The sequence below is a fragment of the Thermobia domestica genome, chromosome 11 (assembly GCF_964235325.1).
Source record: "Thermobia domestica chromosome 11, izTheDome1.hap1.1, whole genome shotgun sequence".
NCBI classification, from domain to species: Eukaryota; Metazoa; Arthropoda; class Insecta; order Zygentoma; family Lepismatidae; genus Thermobia; species Thermobia domestica.
In genome coordinates, this window is record NC_137464.1 from 57,645,655 (window position 1) to 57,670,797 (window position 25,143).

Sequence of the window (25,143 nt, forward strand, 5' to 3'; positions counted from 1 at the left end):
GTGTCCCAAATCTCAATGAATTGCAACAAGTCTGGTCTACCGTCATTTAACAGCTGACAGCTGAAGCTAGTAGATCAGTGTTGCCACAGTCCTAGCTCTGGAGTGGGCTGAAAAATAGTACCAAATTGAAACAAAAAGGGCTGAATTCAGTATTTTATACCAGTGTAATAGTGTAATACATAGCTCTATAACATGAAACTAAAAGAGGTAAAGTTCTAGAACATTATCCTCCCCCCCCCCTCTTCAAGAGTCCGGGCGTGCGTTGGTCCCTCTCTGGTCTCCTGGTATCTTGCTATGGATCTGGTCCTGGACTACTGGCGGGATATCGCGGGCATCCGCCAGTTCGTAGATGGAGTCCGAAATTAGCTTCCACTCCGAACCGTTACTCCCGGCTTCAAATCTATCTCGCTACTCCTCGAGACGGAAGTAACCGGGGCTATTTAAAGAGGGCCCCCAGGCTCGGTGACTATTCTCGTTGATATCGAAAGCGAGTCCCAGACGTCATAGGAGGTGTGGTTGTAGGTGTTGGGAGGAGTCAGGAAGGTGTCTCTCGTAACTTTATTACAATGAATACATAACATTCATAAATTGCTGATGTAGCAAAACAACAACCAGTTGACTGTTGACAGTTCAGGACGCAAGCACTCTACACAGAAACTCCACAAAACACAAATAAAATTAATAGAAACCTGTCACCAACATCATTGTCTGCATAACTCAATGCATTATTAATAACAGTCTTTGTGTATCGAAGCAAAGACACATTGGTTCCTTTACACTCCCCCGTCTGGAACTGAAGATATATAAAAAAAACAAGTTTATTTTATATCATCGTTCATTGAATAATATGCACCACTAAATTGATAATCATGTGTGTATATACTTATCACCGAAGAAAAAAAAACCACCAAAATAAAATGAAAACACACAGAAAACAAAAAAAAAATGTTAATAATTCGATATTTTAGATTAGAAGTTCCAATCTTCTTCATATTACTGCACTTTTCTTTCTTTGTCTTTTGCGTTAAAAAAAAATGAAAGACAAAAGCACACATATCCATATATATATATATATATATATATATATATATATATATATATATATATATATATATTTCTTTGTAAACACAATAAACGTTCACTCGACGTATAGAAAAGCGTTCATTGAAGCACATGTCGAAGTAAACACAAAAGCACGTGGAATTGTTTATAACTACGTAAGACCTTAAGAAAAATTTGCTGACTCGGAGCCCTTGAAAATATATCGGTCAGTAGTCTTTGACGATAGCACTTCCAAGAATGAAGATGGCTGGCTGGCCGTAGTTCAAAAAGCTTCCACTAGGACGGCGCTGTAGTCTGAACAGATACGAAGCACAGATCGTCGAATGATGCAGTGTAACGGAACGAAGACGGGTATTATAATTATTTGTATTAGTTCGTATTCAAGAAAAAAAAGTTCAACTGATGAGTATCGAAGAGGAAATCTAGGTAGAATAAATGAGGTAAAGTAGTTATGAAAAGGGTTGAGAAAATAAGCTATGGGTTAGTTAGAACGGGGAGGGAGAAAAAAAAACAATGTGAATTAAGGAGGGAAGGGAGGAGTCATGTAACTACTGAAGTGTGACAGGGTTTCACGGCAGAATTGTGTGATATAGAAAATAGAGTTATAATCTCCAAAGGTAAAAGGGAGGAAAAAAGGTGAATAATAGAAGATTACGGGTAGAAAACACAGGCACACAGATGAGTTTCAGATGAAAATCCAATATGGCGTCAGAAGACGCTATCCTCGTAACGGTCCATCCGAAGCTTTTATTTAAAAAAAAAAAAAAAAAAAAAAAAAAACGGTGCATCTTGCTGGAAAAGTAAAACAGTGATCCACAATCAATCCATATGTACTCGATGTAGCATTCCTGGGGGGGGGGAGACGGTGGCCTCTTGAAGGTCTACGATGGATGGTAACCTCTTCTTCATTCGCTGCTTAATGAAGGCATGGGAGGGAGAAAGAAACAGGTTTTAGGTATAAAATTAAAATAGCATAGAATTGACTGGAAAGAACTGAGACTGAGTAGAATGAGAATGTGGGAGGAGAAGTAAGAAAAGGGTTACAAAAATGTAGTTGCGGAAAGAAAATAAAAAAAATTAAGTAGGAGGAACGTAAGTGCAAGGCTAATCTTAGTACAGTAGAAAAACAAAAAGTAAACGTACGGGGGAAGAGAAATAGAGGAAGAACAAGACAAAAACAAAAATTAAGCATTAATATGACTTGTAATTGGTGCCCAGCGACCAAATAATACCATACAACACAGAATCAACACAAGGCAATCTTGGAGGGAGGGAGGGTGTATGAGGGTGGGACCAGAATAATCATAAGGCTGAAACCATTTCCTGTTTCAGCTAATCTTCTCAAAAACAGGAACGGGGCCAGGTTATGCCGCCTAGCACTCGGCTAAAAAAAAAAAATTATGATTATTCCAGTAACATGGGGGGGGGGGTCGGGGCACAAAAAGGGGGACCGAAGAAAGAAAAATTAATGTAATAAACCATTTGCATGTTTGAAATGTACGTACGCTAGGTTTCATTGTTGAGGGGGTAGGTATACTCAGAATCAAAATAATTGTGATCCCAGTAGAAGTTTACTTAAATTGATGAAACGTAACCATTCTATCCAAAATACTTGGTAGGCAACTAGCGGCAAAACTACAAATAAGTGAGATAATTACGTAAGAAATGAGTTTTTGTAGAATCTCGTGTGTCGTTGATCACGGGGCGAGATTCCGAAACAGATGTCACTGTAGATAAGGGCAGTGCTTAAAGTGAAATCAGATGAGGTAACGGTACGGGACAAATATAACCACTTAGGGCAGCAATTTTGACAGAGTCCTAAAGAGCTTCTCTACTTCTGAGATTTTTGTACCATTTTTGACGTTAAAATCTATAGAAAGAGAGAGAGAGAGAGAGAGAGAGAGAAAGAGTGAGGACTAATATGTAAATGTTTTACTCCCTACTATCATCAGCCTAGTATTCAATAAATATTGTGTTCCGTAGTATTTCATTGTATTGTATTGTATTCAACAAGTATTTAATGATTCTTTCCAATCTCATTTTAATTTTCAAAACCTTCTTCTGGTCTCGTCTTGTCTCGTGGTCAACACTAATTTTCTTATACCAGACTGTCTCAGAAGTCCTGACCTGCAGATGGCGCCACCAGTGAAAACTGTTGGCAGACATAGAGGACAGGTTCGTGGGATCAAGTGAAGGCAAGTACTACGTGTGTACCGAGTGTTCCCGTAAAGTCAAAAAGGACAACATGAGTGAGGACCAAATTGCATTTCGAGCTGTGCTACGATTTTTATGGAAGAAAGACTAACTGCAAAAGCTGCAGCGGAGGAAATTTGTCGTGTAGAGAACAAAGCAGTAATGGATCGATCGACAGCTTCCCGTTGGTTCACAAAATTTACTTCGGGTGATTCAAGCCTCACAAACAAGCCCCGTAAGGGTAATTCTCCGATGGATATTAACGACCCTAAGCAAGATGCTGTGAGTGCAGAACCACAATCAAGTACACGTGTGTTAGCAAGAGTGGTTGGGGCATCCAAATCGGCAGTAAACCGATTGCATGCCACGGATTACGTCAATAAACAGCCCAGACAAAGTCCTCATGGCTCATCCCAGAGTGGCAAGTTCCTAGAATTTGTTTACAAAAACGCGTGATCTTCGTCTCTGGAGGAGAATTGTGACAGGAGATGAGAAGTATGTGTTTTTGAAAAACCCTGACACACGTAAACAGGGGCGAAAAAAGGACATGCCCTAAACAATGTGAAACAGGACAGATTTGGGAAAAAGCTAATGCTGTGTGTTTGATGGAATATTGACGGGATAATACACTTTGAGTTTGTTCCAAAGGGTCATGCTGTAAAAGGTAAACTGTATTCTTAACAATTACGCCGAGTGTATGTCATTCTGAACGAGAAATATCAGGCATTAACGAGGAGGAAGAGTTTATTGCTACAAATTGACAATACCTCGAGTCATCGGTCTTACAGTGTGACCAACACCCTGGCTGAATTTGACGTGTTTGAGTTGTTACCTCATCCTGCGTATCGTCCAGATGTTTCACCCTCAGACTATGATTTGTTTCGCTCTCTCTCTTTCTCATGTCTTGTTTGGTCGGCAATTCAATTCATATGATGAGGTGCATGCTTCCTGTCGCAAGTTTTTCAATTCTAAACCTGCCACCTGGTATCGTCATAAGATTGAATTGTTGTCCCAACAATGGATGAAGGTAATCGAATATGATGGCCTGTACTTTTCTGAATAAAAGTTTATCTTTGTTTCTGATATTTCTATTTCATTTTCCTTCTTGTATGGTGCAGAACTTTTGAGACCGCCTGGAAATTGTAAACACAGAGGTCCAGACAATGTGAAAATAACCATTTTGAATTTTAAAAAAGAGTCCTGTCAATGACAAGGGAGTATCCAGGTTAAACATTTTAGGCGGGCTGTACGGTAGTTAGAATTTTTTTTGAGGGGGTGGAATTGCTCGCCCAAATGTTGAAAAAAAATCAAAAGCACAAATTCTGTCATTGAGTAGGGTAATATGGAACTGCTATTTACTTTCGCAGCTGCAGCAACGAAATCTGATAGTATAAATATATTTGTTGACTCAATGTTAAGGTCGTACTTATTTCTGTGTGTTCAATCTTTTTTTCTTTTTCTTCTTCCCTTTTCTTTTTCCCTTTTTTTTTTTTGCACACAAATTACAATTTAAATAAGTTACTTTTACCGGTATGCCATACCGGCCGACTTTCGAACTTTCGGATGCATAACCGGCTCATACCGGCTCACTTTAAGCACTGGATAAGGGTACACATTGCTTATCACCAGTATTTCGACGGAATCGGGCATTAGAATGCCGCTTGTATAGTTTATAAAGTAAGAGAATTCCAATAGATAATAGAGATATCTCGAGCACGTGGACAACAACCCAGGCGGTGTCACGGAGAGAGAAGGTTTCTTCCGCTCTCACTGTTAAAAAACAGGAGCAAAAAGCCAGAAGTATCTAAAAAAAAAACAAATGTCTAAATAAGCATGAAAACTGATATTTTGTATCGCTTAGTGGCTAAATCTAGTACCTCCTAAATCTTCAGGGCTAATTCAAAAGCAGAAATTCTAGGGTAAAATATGCATCTTTCAAGACTGCTATTATCCAAAAATGGCTGGGCAAAACGTGCCCACTCAAATAAGGTATCGTAAAAAAAAAAAAGGGGTATTGCAACACTTCAACACAAAGGAAAATTACTCAACAAAACTAAAATATTTCTCTTGTCCGAAAAATGGACGCATCATGGAAAATAAACTTCACAAAACTCCCTTCTTCCCTTTTTTGTGTTGAAAAAAAAAACAATAACTTGACTCATCTAACATAAGGTGGAATTTGACTTCAGACACCAAGGACAGATAAACTAAAACGTCAATAACCTGACAAATCAATCTGTCACGACACAAACAACACTGTATGGTCCTGTAAAACAAAATCATCCCGGGAACACTATGATAAAACAGGAACCAAACAACAGAAGCAAATTCCGATTCCAACAACTATGAGTCATAGATCCAAACAAACATAGACACAAAATAATGCATATAACGATTCTGCTTATACATAAAGAAAGAGAGGAAAAAAAAACTTAAGATTCCCTGGGTTGTACAGAACGGACTTGACGTCTCAAATTACATATCAAGAAACACTGAATGAGCGTTGCCAAACTCAAAATTACGACTAATATTAGGATCACAATAAAATAAGTAGTATGTAAATTATTAAATCGCTTAACAACAAACTCAGTATGGTTAATTTTCAATTTCTGTAATTCCAGGTACGTCATCTCAAATTATTGTCAGTGAATAAATGACCAAAGACAAGGGAGAAAAAAAAAGAGAATTCTAGCGGGATTTCTTCGGTTGCACGAATGGTGGTGGTAACTTGCATGTTATTTTTCTTGTCTTTGCTTCTGACACATACAGCAGGACGACTATACATAGTCCGTCCATAACATACACGTACTAATCTAGATTATAATTCCCTGGCAGGCCAGTAACAGACTAATCAAAACAATAAATGCTAATATGTGTCTTCTTTTTCAGGTCTAGAGATCTTAAGTCACCAACGAACATTCGCTGTCCATTGCGTCTTTTCACCAAAATAATCCATCTCTTCCATGGGATCATTCTTTCGGGATAGGTCGTTTTGTTGACAGGCGTGGTGTTGAAAAGGCGTCTCTCGTGCTCAAAGCCGCGGGCGAGTCCCACATCATCTTCTGACGAACTCCGGATATCAGCAAACTGATAAATGAGTTGGTAAAATCGCTCCCGGTCTTTTGGGCACAAAACTGGGTTGACATCCAGTCGGGTGGGATCGCACATCTTCTGGGATGCGGCTAACTGCTCTGGTGGTGGGGTGTACTTCTTCGTGGTGTTTGCCATAACTTCATCCGAATCAACAGGCACCTCCTCAAAGTCCTCTGCCAGACCAAGAACTGTTCCCATGCGTAACTTCACTGGGGTGGTGGTGGGGTTGGTCACATAAACGACTGGTGTCTCACCATTTACCAGAACTCGTGGGATAAAAATTCCCAATAACTCTTCAATTCGCTGAGACGGGGACAACAACAACTTTTTTCCGGTAATATCAAGCGAATTTCGGAGACGGACCAAAGTATGTGACCGCGGTGGCAACACAGTATTTTCAAAAACTCGAAAAACAGGAGTGGAACAGCTAGCAACTTTACTTGTAAGGACTTTGGACAAATGCACCTCCAAATTTCGCCTCGGCAATGAACGAGACGGTAAACGACCAAAATAAGAAAGCGTAAAGGTATTTCTATCATAATCAATTAAGGCTCTATGAATATTCAAAAAGTCAGCTCCAAGCAAGGGACCATAGTCAAAGTGTGGAATAACTCGAAACACATGAGAAAAGCGTCTCCCATTAATATCAAACTGGAGAATCGCCAACTCAGAAACCTGTATAAACTTGCCAGTAACACCTCGTAAACGAGTATTGATGCGATATCTCCTAGCACTTTCCGGTACTAAATTGGAACCGACGCAACTGACCTGGCTCCCACTGTCGATCATAAATTTAGTCTGGACTCCTCCCATAATAACACTGATATGAGGGAACTCATTCTGGGTGAAAAGAGGGACCGTAATTCGGAGAGAACGAGTAGCAATGGTCCAATTTGCTACCCTGGCAGTTAGTTTAAAGTCGCCCTGCAATATCTAGCGATATGATTAGGGCCTTTGCATCGAAAACAGATAATAGGTCCCTTTTTTGAGGAGTCGTTGTTTTGGGACGACCCTGTATTTGATTCGGACCGGTTAGGATCGGTTTGGGGCACATGAAAACTATTGGCACCATTATCATTGTTTTGTTGCCTATTATTACGTGGAAAGTTGCGTCTACTGTTATTTCTTCTATTGCGTGAGCCATTGTCATTGTTTTTGTTTTTACTGCCATCAGAAAAAGCGGATATTTGCAACGTTAACTTAGATAATTGTTGCTGTAATTCAAGCAAACGGCCATTGACGTCATTACTCTGCTGCGTTTGCTCTCGTGGCGAGTCAGCAGTTCTAACAGCTGTTTCCTGTCTATATGCTGCGTCAGCAGCTGTTACATAAGGAAGGCTGTCTGCCGGCTTATTGCTGACCAAGGCAGACTGCAAAAGCACGGAGTTCTTTTTAATGAACTGATCTAATTCCTTCCTCTTTGTCAGCAATCGTGCTTTTTCCTCTAATATTAACTCATCGACGAGTGCAGCGAGATTTTCATATTCTTTTTTAATAACAGCACGAAAATATTCAGGTTGAAGACCTTCGATAATGTACTGTATTTGTGCTTTTTCTGAGGCTGTAGGATCTGATCTAAGAATGAGATCCTGTTTTGAGTAAACGTAATCCATCACGCTCTCATCCGTACCTTGCTCTCGAGCCCTCATCTGCGCAACAGTAAAATGGGGAAGCGCATGATCTTTAAAGGTTTGACGGATTCGTTCTTTAAACTGGTCATAATTCCACTTCGCAAATTCGGGTTTTGACTCAATTGCTGAGTACCAATTTTCAGCACCTCCTTTCAGTAGTGATCCTAAAATTAACTTCTTACGGGCTCCTGTCCAGCCGTTGACTTCGGCCACAGTTTCGTATTTCCTCAAAAATCTGTCCACATCCTCCCCGAAACGAGCATAAAACGGCTCAGGTCTAATAATAGAATTCATATATTGAACGGGACCTTCTCCTCCTGCATTATTCGCTGCAGATGCCATATCTGATACTTTAGGACTTAAAGAAATGGAAGAGGACCCAGAAATCTCGGAGAAGGTATCGGATAAACGTAACTGCCGACGTAAGTTATACAAATATTGGCGCGTAACCTTAGCGGACTTTGGGGAAGAACACGCGGCAGGTTCAAAATATACAGTATTGCTATGGTCTAAAATTTCCTCTGTAGGGACACCTAATTCCTCATGTAAGTAATGCAACATAGACAAAAATCTCTAAGAAATTTGGGCACACAACTACACATCACATTAATACTATAACTCAATAATTAACTTAAAAATAATAAAATAATACCGAGAATACACTAATACACACAAAAAAATAAGAAACGCACTATACATCGGAAAGAGTTAGGAAAAAAAAACATCTCGCCAGGACCCAAGTGTCATGCAAAAAATAAGAGGAAACATAGGTGAGCTATTTTCCAATTGAGGAGAACCTCTCGGACTCTAGCGCCACTACGCCCCTAAACGAGGAAGTCAGATCGGTCAGAAGTTCCATCTGATCGCAATGACCTCCGTGTGCGGACTCGACCAAAAGGCCTCGACGCTAAAGTAGAACTTTTCGCTCGAAAGTAAGACACACACCAAAAGAGCATTCACAATAGGGTGAAACCCTCCTCGTGCAGTGCTACGCCCTTAGCAAGGTTCTGCTCGGGGTACGTCCATACCTCCGCAATAAACCTCGCACAGACTCGGCAAAAATGCCTCACTGCAAAAGTAGTGAAATGCGAAAGACCCAATAGACAAGAGAGCTTATTGGCCTCCACTCTGGTGAAACCATCCGTCTGTTGCGGAGATACGCCCAATAACTGGTCTCGATCGGGGTGTGTGTGCTACACTCCCGCAAGAGAACCAGTCTAGACTCGGCACTGAAATGCCTGCTCCAACAACAGCTATTGGCCAGAAAAGAAAACAAGAAAAACATGCACTACTAGAAGAGTGACCTAAAAGCATGCAGAGATAGAACTAACAGGGCAAAAACAATTCTCCACCAAGTAGGACACTAGCAGCGGTAAAAAGAAAGAGTAGAAAGCCACATCTCCACCATATAAAGGGTGTGTGGGGGAGGAAAAATGAAAGGAAACTCCGCCTACACACAAGCCGTCGAAAGAACAAAAGTGGGGAATTTAGCTCAGTTCACAGGCACTGGATTCGGACGGCTGTCCTTTGAAGTAAAAGATCATTGGGATATTAGAGTTAATAACGAAGAAATTCTATGAAAGAAGAGAGACAGGGTTAGGGCTAGGATTATCGGTTAGGGTAGGTGTACCTTCATGACGTCCGGGCGTGCGTTGGTCCCTCTCTGGTCTCCTGGTATCTTGCTATGGATCTGGTCCTGGACTACTGGCGGGATATCGCGGGCATCCGCCAGTTCGTAGATGGAGTCCGAAATTAGCTTCCACTCCGAACCGTTACTCCCGGCTTCAAATCTATCTCGCTACTCCTCGAGACGGAAGTAACCGGGGCTATTTAAAGAGGGCCCCCAGGCTCGGTGACTATTCTCGTTGATATCGAAAGCGAGTCCCAGACGTCATAGGAGGTGTGGTTGTAGGTGTTGGGAGGAGTCAGGAAGGTGTCTCTCGTAACTTTATTACAATGAATACATAACATTCATAAATTGCTGATGTAGCAAAACAACAACCAGTTGACTGTTGACAGTTCAGGACGCAAGCACTCTACACAGAAACTCCACAAAACACAAATAAAATTAATAGAAACCTGTCACCAACATCATTGTCTGCATAACTCAATGCATTATTAATAACAGTCTTTGTGTATCGAAGCAAAGACACATTGGTTCCTTTACACTACTAAGATCAGGACTAGTATTTAGGAAGGTCGTATCGTCAGAATATAGTTTAGAGTAAGCAGATAAAAAGTAAGGTAGATCATTTATCATTAGTAAAAATAGAAGTGGCCCAAGTATTGAACCTTGGGGTACTCCGTATTTAACTGATGCAATACCAGATTTATTGTTATTTGCAAAAACAACTTGTTTACGGTTTTCTAAGTAAGGCTTGAATAATCTAAAACTTATACCCTTGATACCGTAGTACTATAGAGTCTAGCTGCCCCCCCAACTTTTACCTTCTAGATCCGCCACTGGCCCAAAAAGAACCCCGTCGTTTGGTTCCACATGATCTATCTTAAAAAAACATTTACTTGATCGAATTTCTATCTACGAGTCTCTACTGAAACGTAACGAACTGGAGCCATTTCTGAACCGATTGATCACGAGTGATGAAAAGTGGAAAACGTACGACAGCAATCTGCGAAAAACGTAATAGTCGAAGCAAGCAGAAGCTCCATAGTCTGTGGGAAAATCCCCATTAAGGCCAAAAGAGGTTATGCTGTGCGTTTGGTGAGATTAGAAGGGCATCGTGCATCACAAACTGCTGCCGTCGGGCAGAACGATAGACTCGACAATCAGCGTGAGTGCACGTAATAATTCTAAAGAAACGGCTGGACTGGTTAAGAGAAAGGGTGTCGTATACCACGACAACGCCACACCGCATACATTTTTAATAACCTGTGAAAAATAGTTACTATGGTTGTGAGATTTATAATGCATTCACCGTATAGTTTGGACCTGGCACTCTTAGACTACCGGTTGTTTCTGTGTCTGCAGAACTTCTTCAATAATTTTAAGTTAGTTTGAAACTAGCCCTCTGAAAATCACGAATCATAGTTTTTTGACCAGAAACCATACAATTTCTAGAACAACGGGATTATGATGATGCCGGAAGAATGGCAGAAATGCATTGAACAAAATGGTTCATATTTGGGATCATAAGTTATTTTTAAATTACAATATGTATTTTTAACTTTTACTTCCAAAGGCTCAATATCTTTTAGACTACTTGGCATATAGTATGCTTAAAAAGTCGCTACGCCGTGGATGTAGATACTTGTTATTATGAGATAAGAATATATTAAGGTAAGAATATAATAACACACATAAGAAATATACTAATTTTGTTGTCCTTAACTATAATGCTAGAAAATTGCATTAAAATATAGTGTGATGCTACTGGTATCAAGCCCTGATCAAGTGCTCCTTCGTCAACTAAGGCGTATGTTTTCGGTATGCATGATTCTGATTCGATACCCGGTTGAAGTACAAAGCTTACGATACATACCCGAGTAGTGTGTGGTATTTTTCTTTTTTAAGGAATAGGTCCCCATCTTACATAGCCACGGCGATGAAAAAGGACGTTACACTCCAATTACTCGAATCTTGTTCAATAAATTGGAATACTCGGTTTAAAAAAACTTGTGGTCTAAAGGCTTTTGTTTTTCTTATTTCAAATCCAGTTACTTCATCATGTCTTACCTGTCGCTAGTTTAAACATATGTAAATTAGTGTGTTAAAGCAACTTTTCCGTTATCTTGTTAAAATTCAGATTTTGAGGCGGAGGGGGTGAGAGGAGTTTCGTAATTCAAAAGTACATTTTAAAAAAACATTTTAGCAATAATTATAACATTTTAGCGATACGTATATGGACTAATAAGTTCTCTTTTTCTCAGAGAAAATTACCAGCTGCCCGAGGCAGGCTCGTATCCAGGGGGGTCTAGGGGGCCGCCCCTCCTAAATTTTTGCTGGCCCCCGTAAAATGTTCACTGTTGGCTTGCAAATGAACTATAATATGGTGATGAAGTATAATATGGTTGGATCGGCCTTCCTCCCCCCCCCCTCCTACATTTTTGGGCTGGTTACCGGCCTGGCCCGAGATGCAACTTTTCTATTGTACACATCATAAAGGTTACGAGAGTAATTTCTTAAAATAAGGAAAATGAAGTCTTGTGGGTTGCTTAATGCAAGACATAATATATGATACACACAACTAGTGGCGTTTCGTTTCTATTGTATGAGACGCATTCAAGTTATAACGCCTCCATTTTTTTTTTCTCATGACTGGTAACAGATAGCAACGCACTGCTTATTTTAAAATACGCAAGCACTCGTTGTCAATGTGTGACAAAGATTGCAATACCGTACGGACACAGAACTCTAACGACAGTGGTGAGAGTGATGACAGTTTTTGATACGGTACTTGTCATTTTCTCCGTTTGCTGATGTGACACCGCTTGAAATTCATCGCAAGTTGAGTGAGACATGGCGTCACGGATGTCTAATGTGCATTCGTGGGTGCGACAGTTCAAAGAAGTCAGAACGTCGTGTGACAACAAACCTAGACAATCTCGGCCTCGCACAAGTCGATCTGACGACATGATAGAACGAGTGGTGAAAGTTGTTTAGAAGAATCGCCGAGTAAGCGTGGAACACATCGCCTCCAAAGTTGGCATTTCTGTGGGATCTGTATACACTGTTGTCAGATCGGTCGAGATTGTCTTGATTTGTTGTTACACGACATTCTGTCTTCATTGAAGTATTGCACCCAAGAACACAAATTAGACACATCCATGACACCACCATTACATGTGTCACTCAATTGGCGATGAATTTCAGGCATGTCACACCAAGCAAATGGAGAAAACGAATGATTACACGCTGTTCTTGTAATGAAAACGTCGCCATTTTACAAATATTGTACCTAGTTATATCATAAATACAGTCACAAAGTTTGGAGTGGCACTGTAGGCATCCGGAGTGGTACAGTGCTGCCATTTGTGTATAAAGCGGAAGATGCATGTAGTGTGTGTTTGACTGTTCATGACACACATTGACACTGTACTGAGTTCTGATAGAGTGGGGCGATTACGAAAATCGTGTAGCAGTAATTGCACTACACAAGGCCGGGAAGACAGCAGGTGAGATTTTCAACCTCCTGAAACCCCCACAAATCAACAAGAGATTCGTGTATTGCGCCATACAGCGATATACCGAGATTGGAACGGCAGTTGACCGCGCAAGGAGTGACAGATCATGAACGGTACGAACCCCGCAGGTCCAGAAAGCAGTCGCAGCAAGAATTCGAAGAAATCCTGTTCGAACACAAAGTGTGATGGCTGCTGAGATGAACATCAGCAGAAATTCCATGTCTCGTGTGCTCAGGAGTGACCTACATCTACGGGCGTATAAGAGGCGGACCGGTCACTTTCTGACCCAAACATTAATGTCGCAGAGGGTCCTTAAATCAAAGAGACTGTTGCGGGCGTTACGCCAACAATCTGCACAGAAAGATTCTGTTCACTGACGAAAACGTGTTCATAATTGAGCAGGCCTACAATGCCCAAAATACACACATGCCACGTCATCTACTGCAGCTACTGAGGGAGCTCCAAGGTTTCAGAGGGCACATCATCCTGCCTCAGTGATGGTTTGGTGGGGAGTGAGCTTTACTCAGGCACAACCCAGCTGCAGTTTTGCGAACAAGGTGTTAAAACATCTGCCAAGGTGTACCGGTACCAGGACACAGTGCTAACATCTATAGTGAAACCACTGTCTGCTACCATGTTCCCTGTAGAAAGGTGGACCTTCCAGCGGGATTCCGCTCCAGGCCACAAAGCGAAAACAATCCAGGACTAGCTGGCACGGAACGTCCCCGACTTCATTTCTACCGCTGATTGGCCTTCTAGCAGCCCGGAACTTAACCCGGATTACAAACTTTGGGCAGTCCTTCAGGCAAAGGTCTGCCATAAACGGCATCCATCTGTCGACTGTCTGAAACAATCCTTGACCCGAGCAGTGAACAATTTTCCCATGGACGTGGTGCGTAATGCCATTGACCAGTGGCCGGATAAATTTCGTGCCTGTATCAAGGCCAAGGGGGGACATTTCGAAAAATGATTCGTGCGTCAGGTGTACAACATATCAATATATAACATGACCTAAATAAATTGCCTTGGTGCTAATACTCTCTGTGTTATTCACATTCAAACTTGTGATAGTATTTATGATATAACGAGGTACTTATCAAAAACAGTCATCACTCTCACCGCTGCCGCTACAGTTGTATGTACCGTACGGTATTGCAATCTGTGTCACTCATTGACAACGAGTGCTTGCGTATTTTAAAATAAACAACACGTTATTCCTGGTACTGGTTATAATTGAATGCACCTCGTATTGTAGCTAGTTTTCTAGCATGTGGATAATTAGTAACTCGAATCAACTAGATTTACAAACTTATCGGAAAATGCTACAGTATTTCTTTACTCGTATCTTTGTATATTGATAGTAGACTATTCAAACAATTACAATTATCATACTGTAGAGTATTTATCTAATAAATTACGTCACGACTCTTCACATCTGCCAGCCACCTGGTTATCACTTAATATCTAAGTTATCAATATCTTTTGTCATTTCATGATAACTTTATAAATAATATTCAATGATAGTCCTAGTTATTTCGAATACTAAATGAAATTATAGTAAAATTAACAATGTTTAAGAATTTTGTGTTCCTTATTTCATTTGCAGCTGTTGCTATTGCAACTGTAGTGCAACAATGTGGTAAGTAATTTTTGTTCTTCAGTTTTATTTGAATTGTTCTAATTAACTGGATTTTATTTATTGAACTAAGCGAGCGAAAGATTTTACAAATCCACTTTGTATTTCGTTGTCTGTTTATTCTGAACGTTACGGGCAGACGGTCGATACAGCTTACTATTGCAAGTTCTTTCAAAATTATCCTCATTCCGACTCAGGAAAAGGATGATACTTGATGATAATGGCGCCCACCATCTTGCATGATTACTATCATACAGCTACCGCTGAGGAAGACCTCCTGCGTAACTGGGGATGGGAAGTATTCTAATCACCTCCGTATTCCCTAGATATGAGTTCGTGCGATTACGATTTCCTCGCTAATATGAAAGAGTCATATCGCGGAAAACATTATAACCCAAAAGAACCCATCACACAAAGTCAAATAGTGTTTCAAGCATCGACAGAGATGGACATACTGATGGTGTATGATGTCTTTCACATGTGTAACAGAAGGTTGTAGACATGGCGGCCAATATTACTACGTAACTCATATTTACTCTGCCAGTAAAGCCAGGAAAGGGTAATGGCAGTGCTATCAGTACTTTTTATCCACCTACTGTAAGCCATTTATATTAGAGTTAACTTAAAGAGATAGATTTACGATAAAATTAAATGTTGTTATGGATCTCTCAACTGAATTTTCATCGCAAATGTTATGCCTAATTAGTATGCTACAAGTATGTCTTTCCTGAATATATATATCTACAAAATAAATAAATAAATAAAATAATGATCATAATGACGCTATTCCTCTTAAAAATCTTTGGTAGCCCACTCGCCAAATTCTTCACACGCTAGCTAAGCCATGTGAAAGGAGTCCTTCTCTCGAATCTGGCTCAAACAGTCAAAGGACGAAAAAGACGGATACGAACCTCCTTCCCTTCAATAAACATTTTGATCCCATTTGCTTCCACTTCGTCCTGGTCTTATTTCAGTATTCCTATCTAAATAAATAGGAAACCTTCAATTCAAGACTGGCAGTACGTTCAACTAAGATGGAAGTTACACACGAGGAATCGTGTTAATCATTTAAGTGCTTCACTATAGCTGATATACCAAGTACAAATCTAGTAATTATTTGTTGTCCAGAAGTAAGAATGAATACGAAAGGCATGTACGAGCAAATAGTAAGGGTCCCTGACAATCACATGTCACTTGAATAGCCGTATCTTTTCTCCTGTTTACCATACACATTCTGGATGCATACCATGCGTATAAGAGGAAATAGTGGGTTCTTGGCAGATGACCGTCAACATGATCAACATACAGTTATGAACAGGGGCGGACTGGGATGAAAGTTTCACTGTGGAACAATTCCACCAACCGGCCCCTTTCAAGAAAAGTAGTCTCTACTTTTTTGTTATCCAATAATAATTTTTATAATTTTATATTTTTAAATTGGACCTTTATAAATTAAGGAATATACGCTCTTGTAAAGTAAACTATATTCAATTCGAGATAGGTCTATTTTTGCTTATTATTCTAAATGTTCCTTTAGCACACAATTCTCACAATAGTATAGGTATTCTACTGTTTTAAGAGAAAGATTTTATATGTAATTAGCTTTTTATTTCCGACTTCATACAAAACACAATTTTGGGAATTGGCTGGCTGTTATATATTTTAGCAAGTTTTATGAAGTTGTGAAGTGAATTAGAAATATGAGCACATAGCTACAAACAGACATTGATACATACGTACATATCTTTCAGATTACATTTTCAAGTTATGAGTAATTTTTTTTTTAGGACATCACTTTTCTGTGCTACACTGTCTTTGATGTTGTCTACATCAATGTATTGAAACATTTACTTCTCCTCTGACATAAGCATAAAGGATTTCAACTTATCCTGTAATGGAGTCATTCTCAGTCTGTTCTTTTTTTTTCTTTTTTTTTTTTAACTTTAACACATTTCATTTATTTGCCTGCTTCATTAGCTTACAAAGCATGAGAAATTCTCATGTAAGCATTACAATTGTTAGAAAAAAAACATACTATATTGTTAAGTACCAGAGGTATACATCATGCATCTTTCTAAAATACAAAACCACATAATAGGATATATTAAGTATAAAAACATGACAATTTACAACGTAATTAGGTAACTGTTTGTACCACATCAGGCATGTACTCACGAGTATCTGTTCCCAACTCTTCACTTAATGAATCATTTAAATATTCTTTAATGGTGTAATAGCGAGTAGATTATATAACGTCTTACCAAGAATAGAAACATTGGTCATATTTTTCAAGTACAGAGGTTTATTACACAATCTGACACAATTCATGTATACGGTTTTGCTTATATTAGCATGTTTTTGATGCATTACAAATATGTCACTACCTTGCCTTGTATTATGGCAATGAACATTTTTGTTAAAGATAAAAAGATGCTTGTTTTTCACAGAAAAAAAAATAGATTTATAGATGTATAAGCTGAGGAGTGTTAAAATTTTTGCTTCTATGAAAACCTTTTTACATGTCAATTTTGTGGGTAATCCAAAAATTATTCTAATCGCTTTCTTTTGCAATCGGAAAGTGCTTAAACTATTTTCAGCAGATCCCCAGTGTATTATGCCGAAGTGAATTAATAAATTAAACTTGGCGTAGTAGAAGCTAAGGAGTGCTTCTCGCGACACAATACCTTGAAGTTTGTATAAGGCAAAACACACGCTGCTTAGTTTCTTGTTTAAAGTGGAGATATGAGCAGACCATGAAAGATTGTCAGTTATGATTACACCTAAAAGCTTTGTCATGCAAGAATATTGGAGTAAGTTAGAAGATATTTTTATTCTAGGTGATATACGCGAGCATGCACTTGCACAGAAAAGCGAGCATGCACTTGTAGACAAATCCTATGTTACAATAAGTTCTTGTCAAAAGTTACTTCAAGTGATGTGTAAAGTACATTTCACACACAAGGGAACAACCACACATAATCCATATTAAATGTCCGTGCACTTTCACTCCCGCAGCTTGCTAACAATGAACCTGTAGGGAGTCACGATGGCTTATTGATAAAGCTCTTATATCTGATTTCAGAAGTCGGAGATTTGATTCCAGGTCATGAGAGTTCGTAACGGGTGACACTGAGTGAGAGAGAGAGACCAAGTAGAGAAGGTAGAGAAATTCAAATGGGGACAGGGAGAGATACATTCGCATAATCCAAATTACAGTAATCAGTTGACATAAATTAATACTCTTGTAGTATTTCTGAACGCGTAATGAAAGGATTAATGAATTATTCTTTCCTTACAGATAACGTTCCAGCACCTAGTGATGTCCAAGTAGAAGGATGTGATACACCACCATGCCAACTGCAGAAGGGCAAAAATGCAAGTGTAACTCTGAATTTTACAGCAAGTAAGTACACTATAGAAACACTTAATTCGAAAATACGTTTAGATACCAGAAATAGAAATTTGGGTACTTATTTTGGTATTAGAACGAAACTTAAAGTTCCCTGTTTTTTAGGGATAAGATGCCGCAAGCCTTAAAAAAAACAAAATTTATTCATCTATTTAAAAGCGAATTTCATGATTGCTTGAGAACTAGTACTTCGTGAAAGAATTACTTCTATTTTCTAATCTGAGTTTCCTTGGTTGGTTAGCTTTCTCACCTGTATAGACCCAGATTCGATTCCGTTTGGGAGCTCATGTGCTTCGGATCCCAAATTGTCTCCAAACAACCTACCTTCTAACGACAGTAACGCAATGATTTTATATTATGATAGTTATTCTTAAGTTTACTTTATGTACACTCATGTCCAAAATTATTGTCGCATGTCTATAAATATGTTGTTCTACGAATATAATTTGATAACGAATTCGCCCGGTACTTCTTATAATGTTAGTATGTGTATAGTCGGTAAAGATATGTATGTGCCAAATTTCATGTCAAAAGAGCAGTAAATAATAAAACGAAAATAACTTTCTTCTCCATTTAGCAACATTTTGTTTTACTCATTCTAATTTTTGTATTTATAATTCTTGCTCCTATGAAATTTACCACAAATATACATTTCCCGATTATACACACAGTATCAGTATTAAAAATTGCCCTGCAACATCATTATCAAATTATTCTTAGAAGAAGACAGTTATAGATATGCGACAATCATTTTGGACATGAGTGTACATTTTCTCGATTACGTGTCAGTGGACATATCTGTACTCTCACTTATTTTGCGCACTGTTATTCTTCTATCACTTGTTACCAGGTCATACACAAAATTAGTTTTCTTACGTACACATTACTGTTGCAACACCAGCTTCACTTGCATGTTCATAGTGCATGCCACAACGAAACACACGTAATCAGCTTTTCATCCTTGATAAGAGAGGCACCACCATCTAACATACTAACCATGTCAGTGTGCATCTCCGGCGGGATTATGCCTTTCATCTGAAAGTATTTGTTCACAACATGCCTTTCAGTTTTCTCCATTTTCACAATCCAGATCCACTTTCTACGTCCAAAACACAAACACAACCAGTATCAATGGTATTCCCCTGTACTTTGTTATATATATTTCTAAAGCTTTAGAGTAAAATATATTACAAGCACAATATTTTTGTTTAACTCCTTCTATAACAGGGACAATAATCGTTGAACCCTTCTCGTACAACTTCGTGATTTAAAAAAAAAAAAAAAAAAACTGCTGAAGGTTTCAAGACTCGTAACAATGTATAATTCTACAAATTTTAGATAGCAAATTAGACAAGGTTTATGATATCCCACAGCAAGGAAGTTGAACCACACATAATACATATGGTAAGAAATTATCAGTTTTCATATAGTGCATGGATTTTTTTTTTTTTTTAGTTTATTGCTTTTCTTTAGTACCGAAGATATATAATACGTGGACTTAGTGAATCCAAACTACTTAATGCGTTCAGATGTTAATGCTCTCCCACTGGGAATTGAACCAGGAACCCTGTGCACCAAAGACATGTGCGCTAATCACGAAACTAGCAGAGAGGGCTATATAATGTCAAAAAAACACTTCAGTTGTTTGTATCGCGATGAATTTTTAAAGATCCCTCCTAGCTGTCAGCTTTACTACAGGAAGTGTGTACACTGAACATATCGTAAAACCTAAATTTTACAATGAAGCAATGAAGTAAGACAAAATGTCTCAAGCATCATTAATATCTACGGGACTAGTTTTTTCCATGTCGTATAGCTACTAAGTACCTTATCAGTTTTATAGACTTGTATATATTGTTTCATGAAATAAAATTTGTATATTATTTTCTTCTTGTTGTTTTTGAATTTTAGGTGGAGATATTTCAAGTATTTCACCCCAAGTGTACGCTCTGATAGGCGGAGCTCATATACCCTACACAGGAGTTAATCCAGATGGCTGTCAAAGTCTAATCTCCGGACAGTGTCCATTGGCTTCAGGTGACGAAGTAACGTACAGAGCTTCATTGCCAATAAGACCCTTCTACCCAACGGTAAGTCTCGGGTTCACTTTATTCCAAATTATCCCCCTGCGTATTTCTATGTTGAGTACAAAAACTTCGTACATAGATAGAAATTTTCCAGTAAATAAGTAAGTAAAAGTGATTGCTTATGATGCATTTCAAATTGGGAACCCAACATTCATTCTCAGTGGCAAAATTTTGAAAAAAATCTGCCGAGGGATTAAGATTAAACGTGGAGCACAATCATCCAGAAATTATTGTTTTTTTTCTTTTTCCTATCTTACATATCCACTACTTTTTGATCAAATGTAGCAAAGTATTGATGATCATAAAAGACACGGAGTACCATGTAAGTTCAATTTAAGACTTAGCGAGTTGTAAAGCTTAACGTATTGGACGCTTTGTGAGTTATATTTAACTCATGTTGTCGTTGGGCAAGAAGTTGAGTTAATAGAACTCCCTATACTACTTGCATTGAATTTGCTTCATATTTACAATGTAGTATAAAAAAACTTCACTCATGACCTTCCAGAGAATCATTCGAAGTCACGGAGGTAAATTAAAGAATATAATATCATATTCTATACAAGAAAAATCGAATTATGAGACGCTTTTATGCCACATTATTCAGGTAACTGTTGGTTAGCAGCGATTGTTCTTATAATAATTCATCATTGTGAACTTACACGCATATTCTAAAAGAATGAAAAGGAAAAAAAAAAAGATAAAATACAATAAAGTAGTACCGTAGTTTACAAGTACAATCTAAGCTCCCCCGTCCTTCCAAACCATTGGCTATCGGAGAACAAATAAAACGATAACAATCCAGATTACGTGAAAATAACTTCACTAAACCACAGTACCATACCACGCTGCTCTTATCTGCTTAAAACAAACAAAAGAAAAAATTAACTATTAGGTAGTTTCTTCGGCTTTGTTGTGTTTAGATTTATTCTTTATTAGTACTCAATATCGGTAAGTAATTATTTTAAAACAATTGTTGACGAATGGAGTAGGCGTATTGTAGTGTGTCACTTGTAAGGAAACATCAAAGCAAGTAAAAATATGCAATTCTATTCTCAATGTAGTTCCATTTTTTTTATTTTATTTTCTTATTCTTTTTATTGTGGGGACTGCCTTTGATTAGGCCAGACAGGCAAGGAAGGGGGCAGTGTGTTGCTTGGTTGTCTTTGCAGAAGCACATTTGAAACAAACAAATGTTTTAGAGGTTAGAAATTTTAACTTCCATCTCAATGTTTCAGTTGCTTATTATTTTTTTGATAATGACACGTAAAAAATATTTATTTTATTTTCTTTCTACCAAACTAAAAATCTTGTGGGTGCGCTGTACTCACAAGATTATTTATGTAGGTGCTGGAGCCCCAGAGCTCCCACATAGTCGGTGCATGTATCCATGTCGTTACAGATACGGACTAACGATTAGAACTCGTACTGGCGTTCAATCTTAATATTTTTGTTTGAAGCTATGATTCAGTTAAACTCAAGTAAATAATATAGTACTGCAGAACTTACACAGGTTTATTAGCAGGGTGTGTAAAGAGAATTTTAAAAGGGGATCGGTATTGGTTTTGTATTATCTATTTCTATCTGTCTTTCACATCAGTAGCGTTTGAATGGTACGAAATGAACGAAACTGAATGTATAATCCAAATTTGAAAATCTGAGACAGGTTACACTTTCTTTCTCATCGAGAAAAAGAAGAAAACAACTATCAATGTAGCCAAATCAATTCTAAAGCTAAGCTATATTTTCATAATCTCAATGCCTGAAATAAACAGGAAACGGAATTTCGAGAAACATGTGTGAGATTGGTTTAATAGAGATCACTAATAAATGTTTTTATAAGTTAAGGGGACAGAGTACTAAATATTTCTCGAAAGCTAACAATTTTTTTTCTTTTGCTAGTTTTTCGTAAATGAAAAGAGATAATGAAATGTAACTTACCTCAATAATAGATAATGTTATTCTACACCCGAAAATACGAATCGGAAGAATTTTCAGTGTTGCCATCCATACAAATTACAGTGTAACCAGAATTTGAATTACCCAAAAATCTAGGTTAAGGCAGCGAGTAGAAAAATGAACTCAACGGAAATTGATGACTTATTTATTTTGTAATACTTAATAACTTATTTATTTTGTAATAACGTATGTAAGTTATTACAGAATAAATACAAATATTATTTAAAAAGTAGTTAACAAGGAACACAGACAGCATAATAAGGCATCAATTACCGTTGAGTTCATTTTTCTAGTCGCTGCCATAACCTAGATTTTTGGGTAATTCAAATTCTGGTCTCACTGTAATTTCTATGGATGGCAACACTGAAAATTCTTCCGAGTCGTATTTTCGGGTGTAGAATAACATTATCTATTATTGAGGTAAGTTACATTTCATTATCTCTTTTCATTTACGAAAAACTAGCAAAAGAAAAAAATGTTAGCTTTCGAAAACTATTTAGTAGTCTGCCCCTTTAAGATCAATAAGACAGTGTCCATCAGCTTTCTAGTATTTTTCATAATGTACCGATTAATACTTAATTTGTTAATATTTTATACAATATAGCAGATTTTCGGTGTCTTTGGCTATTAACAGTAACCAATTAACTTATATTAACATTTTCTTTTATTTCCGATATCGCCAAACTCAGAAGCTGCTCATTTCCGACTCTGTGTGAAGGATCAACTTTTTAGTAGTTTATCTAATTTTGTTTCCATAGCTCAATATTTCCGAATTTCTATTATTTTACAGATCAACCTGACAGTGGAATGGAGTCTCTTAGATCAAGATGAAAACTCAATAGTATGTTTCCAAGTTGATCTTGCAGTTGTTGGTACTTATTTATAACAAGAAGCAAACAACATGTATAAGAAGAATAACACATTGAAGGGAAATCTGTTTTATACATTTATGGAGAACTAATAAAGACATCTGAAGAACAATAATTATTTCTAATTTAATATTTCTTGTTTCCGACCATGAATCGACATTAATATGTTCTTTAATTTCAAATACTATGGAACTTTCATAAACATTTATAGAACCTCTCTATCTCATACACTGTTTCATTTTTACATTCTTTCCTTCTTCGAATAATAATAATGATAATAATAATAATAATAATAATAATAATAATAATAATAATAATAATAATAATAATAATAATAATAATAATAATAAATATAATAATAATACATAGGTATTAGTCTGGTCTTAATTCAAGATACTATCTGGTATTAGCATGAATTAACGATAAGAAAATAATACATATTTACTATTTTCTGTTTCTACTTAGTTACATTATACGTGGTACAACGGAATCATGGAGTGGGAATAGAAAATGTATTACTTTTCAGGAAAAAGAAAGTCACACACACTAACTCAAGTACTACAAAGTGCGGTGGCTCAGTGGTAGAGCGTTCACCTCCGGTGCTTGGGGTCCCTGGTTCGACCCCAGCTCGCGCCGTGTGAACTTTGTGGTGGACAAACACCGTGCTCGTGGGTTTTCTCGGGGTTCTCCCGTTTCCTCACCATTTCACTCATCTTTCATCATCACCGTCTCCTTTAGCCTAACCGGCATAACCGTGGGACGTAAAACTTAAAGATTTCATTTCATTTTTTCAAGTACTACAAGCGATTACATCAGACAAGGAGAAAAAAAAAATAGTAGTAAAGCTAAGAAGAATCCAGCTGGGTGTCTTGTGTGTGTTTGGAAAACATAATTCCGATCGACAGAAATCACTTTCTATTTATTACTAGATCCATCAGCGAATCTCTACCTCCTAATACCATCCTAGTCTCCGTAGGTAATTCCGTTATACATGAGCATTCCCTTTGCCCCCTAACTCAGCGTCCTTGAAGAATATCTAAACACATATACACACCTTGAACCTAAAAGAACAACACAGAATTCTGATAAAACTTTCTCAATTTATCCTATGAAGAATGTCACATTTAAAAATAACCATTATCTTCAAACGAAGGGCACTCGCATGAACACCTATACATGGGAGGCCTGGAATAACAAATACTCTGCTTTTCTTTGTCTTCGATTCATAGGCGACATTTTCCTACTATGGACCCATAGCCACATAGCATTAAAACAATTCCTAAAGGCTCTACACAACAAGTAGTCAGTCAGTCAAAGTCACCTGGTCCTTCTTCAACCATATAAGTTAGTCACCTTGCTTGAAGTGGACATTAGGCTTGAAAATGAACATCCCGAGATTAATGTACACATCAAATCTGCCAACAGTATCCAATCTTCATTTCAAGTGTTTCCACCCTTACCAGAACCAACAATCCCTACCTACCTTATGTTTTGGCCATTCTGGGAATTTGTGTCCGTTACCACATAGCAGTTTAAAAACTACTTAAATATTCTCTTTTGTCAGCACTTTCTAACCGGGTATGTCCCTAAACTTTATTAGCAGTCAGTTTTCAGCTGTACAAAAAGCGGAAAAATTAATATTGTTTACTTCTAATTTCCTTTCTCATTACTAGGACTTCTATCACTTAAACACTGAAAATACGAATACATTTTTGCCCTTAAAAATGGCAAAATATAACCTCAAACATATCCTAAAAATAAAGGCATCTTTGGGGCTGTAGGAGTGGAGAGAAATATTTCCTGAGTTCTATACATAATAGACTTCTCTAATGAAAACGGAAAACTACTTAGATCGGATACTACTTCCCCCACCTTCCCAAGCAAATTTTGAAATGACACTACTGCTAAAACTCACACTACTAGAGCAGTAGACTTTAGGCATCTTGCAACTCAGTGACACCAGATTTTATGAGATACGCTCAGTGTAAAGAAAGAGAGAAAAAACAACAATATGAGTTTAATGATTTCTAAAATCAATACCACTGATGATTTCAGAAGTTGACCT

At 37.9% G+C, this 25,143-nt stretch overlaps 1 protein-coding gene across 3 annotated transcripts; it reads left to right on the forward strand.

Annotated features, from left to right (window-relative positions):
- The first annotated feature begins 1,314 nt into the window (after positions 1 to 1,314).
- LOC145664079 (NPC intracellular cholesterol transporter 2-like) lies at positions 1,315 to 23,187 on the forward strand. Of its 3 annotated transcripts, none has more exons than XM_081730420.1 (4): positions 1,315 to 1,413; positions 18,056 to 18,160; positions 20,078 to 20,256; positions 23,000 to 23,187. In XM_081730420.1, exons 1-4 carry the CDS (start codon positions 1,386 to 1,388, stop codon positions 23,093 to 23,095), a joined length of 408 nt encoding a protein of 135 aa, XP_081586546.1. In that variant the 5' UTR covers positions 1,315 to 1,385; the 3' UTR covers positions 23,096 to 23,187. The 3 variants fall into 3 exon arrangements, with proteins under 3 accessions (XP_081586546.1, XP_081586544.1, XP_081586545.1); XM_081730418.1 differs by having other exon boundaries at positions 1,368 to 1,488; XM_081730419.1 differs by lacking the exon at positions 1,315 to 1,413 and adding an exon at positions 14,629 to 14,760.
- Positions 23,188 to 25,143: the final 1,956 nt, after the last annotated feature.

What these genes read in the sequence shown, in the direction of transcription:
- LOC145664079 (XM_081730418.1), top strand. Translation starts at nt 1,386, where the DNA reads ATGATGCAGTGTAACGGAACGAAGACGGGTATTATAATTATTTGTATT. An exon ending in GTATCGAAGAGGAAATCTAG is followed by an intron (nt 1,489 to 18,055) that starts GTAGAATAAATG and finishes CTTTCCTTACAG; the next exon opens with ATAACGTTCCAGCACCTAGT. An exon ending in AACTCTGAATTTTACAGCAA is followed by an intron (nt 18,161 to 20,077) that starts GTAAGTACACTA and finishes TTTGAATTTTAG; the next exon opens with GTGGAGATATTTCAAGTATT.